This window comes from Dysidea avara, chromosome 11, assembly GCF_963678975.1.
Source record: "Dysidea avara chromosome 11, odDysAvar1.4, whole genome shotgun sequence".
Classification (NCBI taxonomy): Eukaryota; Metazoa; Porifera; class Demospongiae; order Dictyoceratida; family Dysideidae; genus Dysidea; species Dysidea avara.
Window position 1 is genome coordinate 9,940,459 of NC_089282.1, and position 12,715 is coordinate 9,953,173.

Below are 12,715 nucleotides of genomic sequence, written 5' to 3' on the forward strand. Positions count from 1 at the left end.
TGTAAATTGTATGGCAATTATCAGACTCAGTAAAACATTACTGCTAGGTATCGGTATCGAATTGGTTGGTACTTTTCTGCATTGGTGGAATCCTAATATTTTACATGATGAAAAGCTTTTGGAAGAGTTTTTGTCTAGGTAGTATCAAATATTGCAAGAAAACTACTACAGAAATTATATCATACAGTACACCACACAAGTGTGGGAGCAGCCCATGAAAAATATCACCCAAAAACCGGCCTAACTTTTCCCTGACAATGAATGATCAAGTGATCAAGTAGTATTAGATAACTACTACGTCTAAACGAGAGTTCAGATCGAAACTAATCACTTTCATCAAGTTGCTTTAAAATTTATTAACCGGAATTTTCTAGTAACTGACTGAATAATTGACTGATGCCTTCAGACAAGCGTAACTCGATAACAGCTAAGGCTACGGGCTAGATTTTTCACTGTTCAATGTCACTTCAGCCGGACACATGCTTTTTGGCATACCACAGTACATACAATGCATTCTTCATGGACTTACCAGTGTCCTCTTTTGTGTCCCATTCATCTTTGCTGACAGTGAAAGATGTCGATTTGGTGCATGGTAGCGTGTGATGGCTTTCCTTCATAACGGAAATCATCTGTATTTTTCATAGTGGTTACTTTGATTGCAGAGGTGCTTTTCGAACAAGTTCTTGATTCATAATGCTGTGTAACGAGTTGAACATAGCTGACAATGAAGCATAATGAATATTTCACTTTTCAGATGATAATTGATAGCTGGGGCATGTGGCGCCATTTCAAATGTGGTACCACCAGTCATAACAATTTTATTTTACAAAAAGCACAAAAAATTGGAATTTTCAACTAGAGTAGGGACCATAGCATATCGATAAAAAAGTACTGAAACAAGCTGGAGTAGTGCATGATATTAAATCACAGTAAAACAATAAGAAGTGTTATATATCCCTACTGTGATCAAGATACCATAATGGAAATGCACAGTAGGGACATAACTCTTCTTATTGTTTTACTGTGATTTAACATCGTGCACTACTCCAGCTTGTTTTAGTACTTTTTTTTTACTGTGAACATAAATTTAATGCCTACTAACCAAATTTGATTGGTGCTTGAGATCCAGAAACTTTTCACTGACTGCACTGCAGGCTTGAAGCTCCATATCTGCATACAATACATATAGCTCCCTAGTCTTTTCATATAGATTGCCATCCATGACCTACATGTACAAAAGCCAACAAGAATTGCAGTATGTAATTACAATTATTCTTAATGCATATTAAAACAAACTTAGCATTTATAACAATAAAAGTAACTATAGATGTTGTCTTCAGTGTTTAGTCACATGCTATGCATGGGATATGCCGTCAGCGGGCAGTACTCATACCAAACCGGAACCACATCAACAAATCACAATAATGTATGCTTGTTACAGCATGTAAAACACAAATTTCTGATTACATTTTACAAAACTGATACAAATCGCACATCAGGCAAAATCAAACTAACACCACCAGTGGATAGCAAAACTGATACAAATCGCACATCAGGCAAAATCAAATTAACACCACCAGTGGATAGCTACACTATCATACTACTAGGTTTGACCCTCGGCATTGCTCAAATTTCTCAAGGCTGATTTTAACAAACGTCTTTTCTGGGTGGTGTGGGAAGCACGAATAGCGGTTTCTGGCTTTGTGGAGAGCCTGGCTTGGCAAGAATAAGTGGTTCACTGGTAGATGGCCTGATATTGTTGACCAAACAATTTCTGTTGATTTTGCTGCGTACCAGCCACTAAGAAGCCTGCAATCTTGTGTTTGGACTACAATTGTGGTCTTCTTCCATTTTGAAATCTATCCCTTGCCCACCCCACCCCACCACACACCACCCCCCACCCTTTTCCCCTTTGTGAGCACTCGTGTGTGTACTACTTCACTTATCCAACTGCTCAGAGTTTCTATCTAATTTGATGGGAAACTCTACAAGCAGCTACAAGTACTGGAAGTGGTTTAAAAGGCATTAGATTGATGCATCTCTTCTATAAATTTCATACACTATCCATGCTGACTTGAATTCTTTACAACCATTTATTTCAAAACTTCTAATGTGCAATTTAGATTGGTTTTTCCAAAATCAAGTCACATTTACAGAAAAAAAGGATATACATAAATGCCCCATGTAGATAAACTAGCTTATCTCTATTGGTCTAAAACAACAAATATACACATGCATGCACACACACATCATACGCACTGCCATTAATTTTCTCTATAGCTGCTGTACAAAAACAATCTTTCTGTGATGCTTGCAGATCAGGTCACATAATATACATTATTATTATTAAGACAAGGATTATACTTACTTTCATTAGCGTTGGCAAACCATCTTGAAAATAATGATCTAATAGAGCATTTGTACTACCAATTGAAAGTAGATATTCATTCCTTGCTACTGTTGATCTCTTCTGGCAACTTTTTAGTCGATCACTAACCTAATAAAATAGCATGTATTTCAAAGTGTAACAGCATATGCATGGTTAATGGATAAGAATTATAATGACATTGGTAATTCGGTGGATATATCTACTGTGTAAATTCTTAATTCAGTAAATTAAAACTTTTGCCAATTAAAATACATACATATACATACATAACAACCTGGATTCATGTTCTATGTCATAATAGAGGAACTACATGTAAGCAACTCAATTACTACCAGTAGATAAGGAGGGGCCGATGAAGCTAATATGTATGTACTGTGCATATGTATCCTCTGCAGGATACGTTACCTCAAGATTGGGCCACACCCAGTTTTTAATAGCGCTTTATTTGCAATTATTGACACACCAGTATGGATTTCATAAGGGTCACTTTATATCCCATTTTGATCACCTGGTAATGGAATATCATAATCAAGTAGGGATTTGCCAGTTTAAGTAAGCAGTGAGTTTAAGTCATGTAGGCCAGCTTCATTGTATAATAGATGTTTTAGTACACTTCCACTAGGTCTGCCTAACTCTTGGCACCATAGAAGTATGTAATAGAAGTATGCAAAGATGTCTCATGACTCATTGTATAAATACAGCTTATTTCTTTTTCATTTCTCCTTTGTTGTATCCAATTCCTTGACTAAGTATATAATCTACTGGAATGTCACTGTAAAGTAAAAGAGCTAGTCCAATTGGTATAACCATGATGTCAAGTGTGCATTGTGACTACTGCATTCAGCAGTGGATGATCCTCTTCACCATGGTGAAATCATATATTCTGTTGGTCAGATAAATGCACAGGAAGACGTACAATTGTATGCGATTTGTGGTGTATAGGAAATTCAAATGGTCTCCAAGCTGCCTCAGGAGTACTAACATATCTTACATCAACAAGTGCACAAATTTTGTCATAATTCAATTTCTCCTCAAATTCCAATCGTGTCCTTTGGAGACATACTTAGAGGTACTTTACTGACTCAATGGACATACATGCTTAAAGATTGATACTACAATAGCAGTCAAGAGTCGTATGAGACAACCTATCAATCATCAACATTCATATTCGTGACCTTCACTGATCTGCCATTATCCCAACATTGATGATAAGCCTTGTATAACCATTCACTGAGATGATGTACAGTGATGTCTTAGATGACTCCGACAGCTTATGCAGTACAGAACTATTCTCACCATGTTTGGTCAACATTATCTCAGTGACTGCAGGGTATTTTAGTTCAGCCACCGTTTGGTTGTAAACATTCCTACAATACTAGAAGTTCACTATGGTTTGCACTTTGCAGACAATTTTCAATGCAGAAAGAACTTTAGTCAGCAATACTTTTGGCACCAGGCTACAGTGTGGTTAAATTCATTGCCATCCAGTTTATTAGATGGCATTAATTACATGCAGGTTCACCAATCATAGAAATGTTACAAAAAAGTAAACAAACAAGTATTTGAAATTTTAAGTCGATGAGGGATCATAGAAAAAAAGTAGGGAAACAAGGGAGGTCACCTACACCTGCAGATATACTAATGTACATTTAACCCCAAATTCAGTCATGGGTATAGGGATTAAATGATCACTAGTATATTTGCAGGTGTAGGCGACCACCCTTGTTACCATACTTTTTATCCCTAATCAAACTTAAAAACTCCTAATTTTTCCTTATTCTTGTAAATATAGTGTTGCTTTGTGTGTGTTTGTAATACTACAGGTATATGTGTACTCCAATATGAAAGAAAAGGCTTTGTCGAGTACTGCTAGTTTAAATAATCAATCAATCTTTCCTCATATTTTTCACCTGAATACTCTGGCTAACAGATCTAGGTAATTACAGTAATTGGCAGTTGACCATCATGTAAATTCTCAGTTATTTCATGCCAGAACACAAGTAAATTTCAAAACATATCTGGCTTTCCAAACTTGGCAGTTATAGCCACTGTATCCTGATAGTTTTATAGTGGATTTCTTTGAAAAGTAGATAGCAAGATCGCTACCTTGCCAGGTGGTAAATTCATGTCCTTGGGGATTGATGGTTCCAGTGTCACTAAATGGACTTTTTGCCTACACACGAGTGGAACTGGGCATTAAGGTAACACATGCATTGTTGCTCCCCTGGGGTATACGGTGCATGTAGGAAAGATTTAATGGTAGGCACTATATTTTCCCTACAGTAGTATATAGAACAGATTAAATGTTGGGAACACTAAGTAGTATTGGCAGAATTCTGTTCAAAAGAACACTAAAAATTACTAATACTAATGTACAGTAGATGATGAATACACTAGTTCAGTCCCACTTATCATTGAGAGTGAAGGAAGTTTGTAATGGAATAATGAAAAAAAGCAAAACTTTATGATTATACTAGTATATTAAAAATTATCAATTTAAAAACAAAGTAGGGATCCAAGTGAAAAAAGTAGTGAAACAAGAGATGAACGATGGTAGTTATTACAGTATAGCTCGGTGGGAAATTCCTACTTTGGCAATTATTTTGTGTTTAATGCCAAAGTAGGGATTTCCCACCGAGCTATGCTTTATTAACTACCATCGTTCATCTCTTGTTTTACTAACTACTTTTTATCACTTGGATCCCTACTTCGTTTTTAAATTTATAATTTTTAATACACTAGTTTGTTTAGTTTTTTTGCTAAGGCATACAGCTAGCTATAAACATGTGACTATTCAATTAGAGAGACTGCTGTATTAGAGTATCTCGAGTCAGCCAGCAAAGAAGTGTGCTTGTCCACCAAAAGGGGGCATGGTCATTGTGGTTTCGATCGATTATTAGAGTATCTCAAGTCAGCCTTCCAATTTGAAGGTGTGTGGTCACTGAAATACAACTAACGTAAAAGGGGTGTGTCATTGTGGTTTCAATCGATGGATCAATAATGCGTATAAAAAAGAATGGGCGTGATCTTGTGACCTATCATGAAAACTATCTAGTACCGGTACCTCCGTACAGTAGCACGTAGTCTAAATGCCTAAAATAATCTTGTAGCGTCTATTATGCTGCTTAGAGAAAGTGTTGATACGGAAAATTAATGCCTCAATATGGTTTCGTTGGATGAAGACAAGCAGCCTGATTGAAGATAAAAGAAAAGACAAGGCGCAGAGGGCACACACTCGTCAGAACCCCAAAAGGCACATCCCACTGGTAAGTTTGTTATTGTGGTGTAAAATGGTGGCCGTGCACTGCTTCGTTCGGCCTCTAGGCTTGCGACTGTGGTCAGTCAGTCAGGAAGTCAGGCAAAAATTCAAGTTCTCGTGATTTTTAAAAATTCTATATCCGGCCACCTGTAAGTATTTTGTTGTATTTAATGTTGTTTTATGTATTATATGGACTAGTACTATTCCGTAAGGTGATTTTCATCTAGTAAGATATCTCTAGGATGCTTTTTAAATGCGGAATTTTGGGCGGTGCGTAAAAATTTCACCAGGATCCCTACTTAAATGGTACGACTGTATCATTTGATACATACTCTGTAGTAATTATACTTCATTTACTTTGTAACTGCTCTACATGGTACACCACGATGATAAACAGCAGCCGGGTGAGCACTAAATAGGATAAGTACAATCTACCTTTTCTAAACTTACTTACCTACCCTCCTTGGTTTAAATCTGAAGAGCTTTGAAATACATTTTAAAGACAATATACAACCACTGGACCCCCTTAACTCAATAGTGTAACTCTAATAATGCACACGATTGATGAAGGCCAGCTAGTTTGTCCTAAGAATAGAACCAGGTCTTAGTTTTGTGGCAATATCAATTAAGATTATGAGCAAGTTTAGTGAAGGTAGATCATTTGAAGAGGACTAGTTGTGTGCTAGTAATGCTCGTCCAGCTGCTGTTTAGCTATCCACCACTGTGGCGCGCCATGCAAATCTGTTGCAAGGTAAATAAAGCATAATTACTGTAGAGTATATAACTATCTGCATAATTTTGCAAGGATATGTTTTACTTATTCCATTATTTCTTCCATATTCTGCATTTTACAAACTTCTGAGAGTAAAGTAAACATAGAAAATGGTATGCATAAATTGCTTTGATCTTTGGGGATAATGAGGTCTATATAAATCCTGTATGAGAAAGACCTCAGTCATTACAAATCTCACTTTCAATTGTTGATTTGCTAGTATGCTCTCCCAAACAAATTGCAGGCTAATAGTCAGAAGTCACACAAGTCAATACAATTTTAATTATTCACTCCATTTATTTTATAAGCACGTCTAATGCAATTTGATTATGGAAGGTACAGATTAACATTGTAGCTACATTTGTTAGGATAAACAGAGAAGTCCAGTAATATCATGGAAAATTCTCTTTAGTTCTCATTTGCTTATAGAGTCTTTTAAGCATGTTTCGTCTCAATTAAACTGTAGATGGACTTTACCCAAGACCTACGTAGATGAGTAAGCTTCCTGGTAGAATGGTTATTTTGCACTATCTTTATTGTGGATGTGGTCTGTACGTGAAACTATGCATGGTCTTTTATACTGCTGTTGCACTATAAATACCTAATAAACCACAAGTTGTGACAACTCATCACCATAGTAGCCAAGTCTTCAAACTGTTTTATTAATACACACTGCTGTGACGTCATCGCACATGCAATAGCTAGCAGCAATTGGTCAGTTTCTTAGCTTGTCAACAAGATTAACTTCATTTTAGCATCAACTTCAGGAAGCAGTGATAAGGTCTGAGCTTTAATTTCCTCAGCTTATCGACAAAAATATGTTCAGTATTCCGCACTCATGTAACATATTGTGACAATTTTAAAACAACATCTAATCCAATCCCACCTATATTCCCATATATAATGTCCCATTTTCTAAGTTTGTCAGAGATCACGCCCTCAGTTCTTTGTGTTTTAATTACCTCAGCTTTGTCTCAGTTTTTAAAATCCATGAAGATCCTTGTGCTAGGTCTCTAACCTGCACATGGGTTTGTTATACGTAGCATAGATATGTATGTGCACGCTTTTCAATAGAAGGCAGCTGTTCACACCTGAAAAAGACTGTAGTTATGTGAAGTAGTACAAGTGTTGAATCTCATATATGCATGTTTAATTTGCTGTTTAAAGTTAGAGCGACAGGCATGTGAGTCATTATTGTAAACACACTATTAAACAAAAGGTCTATCTGGAGGATTACTGGTTGTTTGCTTCCATGCACTGTATGTTTTTCGTGAGAGATTGTTGGGTCAGATCACAACAGCTACAAGGTTTGCTGACTATGAGGCCTAAAAAAGTTGATGATTGGGAACAAGGCACAGTGGATCTCAGCTATGCCACTCACCCATGCAATGTGTCTTTTTATATTTCTCAACGTGAGTTTAGATCATACAATATGATAGGGTTCTTCCCTAAAATAAGCTGTGCCTCCAATGCAGCCTTTAAAAATTACCCTAGAAAAATCACATGCAAACAAAAAAAAATAACCTTAATGAATAGTCTTGGCAGCGTTGGTGCATCTAAAACCATATCCAGTGGCAGTCAAGTGGCTGTCAGGGAGCCGCCCACTGCTATTATTATATTTTAAACTGCTGCATATCTTTCTCCCTACAGAGTTCAAGAGAAGTCTCCCAGAGCTAACATCAGGAGGCAAGAGCCTATGTTCCTGCAGTGTAAAGAAGATTATTTCATCTCTGATGCTTTCATATAATTTAAAGCAAGTTAATAAACAACCATGAAGCGATAATCGTTCTGTCTTTGGGTAACTAGTGATTCTTAACCAGTGTTCATGTTCCTACATAATATTGGCACTACAAAACACACAAAACTCACACTAAGATCAGAAAAAGCAACTTTACTGTTAAAATGCCTAACTGCAGCATTGTATGAACTTGAGAGCTCGTACAAGGGATTGTTGCAATGTTTAAATTGTCCACATATAAACTACACTACTCAAACAAGAAGGAAAAACCATTAGTGACACATTGCGAATTGAACCAAATTTCGAAGCTAGTACACCAATCATTGATAGTGAACCTCGGAGTGAGCCATACTATAAACTCGAGAGCGAAGCTGGTAAGTTGATACTGATGTCACTAAAGGAGTAACTAGCACACACTAGAAATAATTTAATAACATACGAATACAGTATCTAGCAAAATAAATGTGAACATTAACACAACTCCTTGATTTTAGCTAGTTCCCAGATTGGCTGGCCTGCTGAACACATAGGATCTGCCTTTTCAGGCAAGTAGTACCTTAAACAGAATTGGTTTAATTTAGGAAACATTTTGGTTTTTAAAAAAAATGTGTTGCTTCAATTAATTTCTCTACTGACAATCCACGTGGAGTCCAAATACGAAAGTTACATCATGATCTTTGTGTGATTTGCCATGCAGTTGGCCTTGTACTCCAAAATAATAATGTGTTTTCTTTAAGCTTACATGGCCATCCACTATATTACTGCAAAATCTGTTCAGCTCCTAGAAAACTGCTTCAGGGATCAAAGTTCTAGCAAAGCACAGACATTTTATTTCAAGGATTCCTTGATTCCTGCCTTTCACCGATCATTGACAAGTCCAGGGGATGCAGCAAGCCATAAATGACTAGTGTTGATATGCAATCCACTTGGTACTTGTCGTGCTGTTTACTTATGCTTCTCTAGCAGAATCTTCATGAGATCTTCCCCATTCTAAAGTTGTCACATCTAGGTGGTGGTTTGTAATGGATGATCTCAACCAGCGTTTAAAACATTGACCAGCCGTTTTACTATGGAGCTAAACTTGCCATGGATGCGTCAACCATGTACTTCGAAGTCTGCCACAGAGTGTTTGATAATGGATCTTGATCTGCTGTGGGCTTAGCAAGCTCAGCTGCATGGGTCTCAGTTACTTGTAGAGACTTCAAAAGACTCCTTACATATACTGTATCATGGAGTTCCAGTTGACTAGTGGTACTAGGAGCAGCGGCTCCAGACCCATAGTCCTTAATATGGATTGCTGGTTAAAGATTACATTTCTTTTGTAGCCAAGCATGCTTGTAAATTTCTGAAGCTTTCCTGGTTGTGTCCCGTTCATGCTTCCGTTTTTGTCTGTTAGCATATATGGACAAAGTTGTTTTGAAGAGGTGGTTCCATGTATTTACAGCCCATGTGGGACCCAGTGTGAGAGACAGACCAGCTGTCATACATCTGTATTCAAAGGACCCAGAATGCATCCTGTTGATTTGTTTTCCACCATCGATCTTGGTTCAAATTGACTACCAAGCTAGTGATCTGATTACTGATAAGCTAAGCAGCTTTGTTGACCAGCCTGTCTCCAGCTTGCTTAACTTCAAACAGAAGGTTTGGTGGTAGGTGATTCAAGTATGGTTTACCACTGGCTACCTCAGAACACCAAGCTGGATCAAAAATTTCGTGGTTCCCTAAGTAATGCCTTGGGACAGCTCTCAGGTCTTGTCTAAATTTAGCAACATCATTGGTTTACATAAGGCACAGCACGCACCATACATTATTTATTTCTGATGATGGATTTAGTAAAGACACTACGTCCACAGCGAGTTAGATAGTCTTTTACCAACTGCTCCAGTCTGCCACGATAGCACTTGACAGCATGGTTGGTTACTCATATGTCTGAATAATGTGTAACACTAAACTGTCACTATCACCAAACACCTCAGACTGTGCATTGACTCTGATGCCTTAAATGATGTTTGCATGGAAGATACATTCCAGTTTTTGAAGTATCCATGCCAAGGAGGGGTAATTTGTTTCTTCTTTACAATGGAGCAAGCAGCGTAACACTTGTTGCGGACTCACGTGTAAAGAAGTTCCTTTGTTGCCGAACCGAATATGTAATCAAAAGGACCAACAGGAAATACCTGCCATCAGTGTTATTGCCAATGATACAATGCCAACTCAGGTGTGGGTTTCATGTTATGGAAAATTGTTTTTCTTCCTGTCCAGCCTCTAACATTTAATAACTCGTTGAGGTAATTTTCAAAGGAGGATCCTAAGCATCTTTCAATGTCAATGAAAATTGGCTTTGACAGTCATGGTACACCCATTATGCTCAAGGCTACAACATTCGCCACCAGTAGACAATCTGGTACACCACAACATTTGTTTGGTATGTTGTCCCTTTTGTACTGTTCTCCCTTGTTAAATCTATTTTGTCACATGATATTATTTTAAACTCCTCACTGCATTTGTTAATAGAATGCAACCAAAGTCATCTTGCTTCACTTCACTGATCAGTTCAAGTGGAGATCGGTAAGTCGCAATGTGACCTGTAAACTGTCAAGGCTACTGCCTTTCGTTTTTTAATTGTTGGCACCACATTTGATAATCAGTATAATTCTTTGCGTAAACCAGCTGAGCTGGATGATCGCTTCGACCACTTCTGTCTTCTCGTTGTGCTTCCCATTCCCAAATTCGACTATATACCTAAAAAACTACTAATTCTGTGCATTTGCAAGTTGTCCCCTTATCTTTTCTTGTTCATATAGGTCCTTATACAAAGAGTATACAATAGTAACCAACAGTATCAAATTGCATATTACAATGTGATTAATGATTACATAGAATAACACAGATACTTCAGTAATTGTTCATTTATTGAGTGCTGCTATTAATAGTTGCTGTATTTAGTTCAATTTGACTAATAAACTAAGTGAAAACATGATAGCATTACAGCAAAGTGGCTAATGTTAGAGTTCTGACACTGCCAAGCTTATAAAGGTATGACAACACGTTTGTTTGTGTCACTGCTTTTGAGAACAAAATGGAGTTATCTTGGGTCCTTACTAAACTTTTCTTGTACAACAACTGTTGAATACTTGGTTGAATAACTGGTGGAAATGTCATTGCTACTTTTGATCTAAGGGCTATGAACTCATGGTATAACTGCAGGTGTAGACCTTGTTTCGCTCTATGGTGCCTGCAAAATTTGTAATGTGTGTAAGGTCAAAGTGCTCCTTGTGGTCAAACTAAAAGATTAACATGAACAATCCGGTAGCTACCACCACAGACTAATGTAGGGTAGATTTTGTGCTTGTAGTATTGTTTAATGCCTACTCTGCAGTAGGGAAGATGTAGTGCTAGCACATTATACAATGCCTACACTAATGTAGAAGAGAGATTTAGTGCTTCTAACATACTTTAATGCCTACACTAAGGCAGGGGAGGTTTAGTACTCATTACAGTGCCACGGACCACTCGTGTGCAGGGGAGATTTAGTGCCAGGCGGCACTGCCAGGCGGCACTAAATCTCCCCTATATAGTGTAGACAGTAAAGTCCATTTAATGACATATTAAATGGAACCTGGCTTAATTACTTAACTAGTCCATTAACCCTTAAACCCGCAGAGAATTTTTGGGAAATGTGCATTTACACAATATGGGCATACATAGCGACACTAAGTGAGGTAACTTAACTCTTACAGCCTACAACTACACATTGATTAAAAGTGTGCTCACCGGGCTATATACTTGGATAAGGTTAAATGAACACTGTAACTACAGTGGTTTATTTGTTATAAAGCAAAGAACAGTAGCGAGTTGCGTCTTCATGTTTCAAAACTCTTGCCACGGATTTAATTTCAATTGTGGGTTTACTCACGTGAGCCGTACACTGTATGGCCTGCCAGAAAATTTAATGGAGAACCGAACAGAAGTTGTTACAAGGTGATAGAAACAACCACCATCAAGTTACATGTATCAACCATTTTATAACGGTATGTAAAGGGTTTGCATGTTTCCGTACTGAAAAATTATTTTCACAGCTAGTTTTGGCCTCATCATTCAGCATTAGAGGAAAACCCTAAGTATAATTTTAATCCTTGTTACATTATTTATAAGTAGAATGACGTAAACTGCGTAGCCATAGGATGGAAACTTTAAAAGTTACAGCACTTTATGCTAAGAATGTGTATTTATTAATTTAAATCCAGTTTTCTGGATTATGCACGGATTTATGGGTTAATTAAGCTTAGGAACTTTTCAACCCTATTAATTAAGCCTTGGTACTTTTCAACCCATAGCTGCTGTTGACTACATCATATCTAGTCAAGACACTGACTCCAGGCATCTACCAAGTATTGCAAAGCTTTTAGCCATGATGGATGAGAATTAACTCATTGTGCATGGCCAATCTGCATGCATAAAACTGCAACATTGTAACTCAATTATGTTTTTTGGAATATTTGTAAATGTGTGTTCGACCACAGTGCCAACCAGGATTACGCATCCCTGGCTGGTTTA

General features: G+C 37.4%; 1 protein-coding gene across 4 annotated transcripts in view; it reads right to left on the reverse strand.

Annotated features, from left to right (window-relative positions):
* LOC136239421 (F-BAR and double SH3 domains protein 2-like) overlaps nucleotides 1-12,715 on the reverse strand; it is a 155,669-nt gene that overhangs the window by 36,959 nt on the left and 105,995 nt on the right. For all 4 annotated transcript variants that reach the window (XM_066030151.1, XM_066030150.1, XM_066030152.1 and 1 more), the window contains 2 exons: nucleotides 2,369-2,497; nucleotides 1,103-1,225 (listed from right to left, as the gene is read on the reverse strand). In XM_066030151.1, the coding sequence (XP_065886223.1) occupies nucleotides 1,103-1,225; nucleotides 2,369-2,497 (252 nt within the window). The remainder of the gene's footprint in view (nucleotides 1-1,102; nucleotides 1,226-2,368; nucleotides 2,498-12,715) is intronic.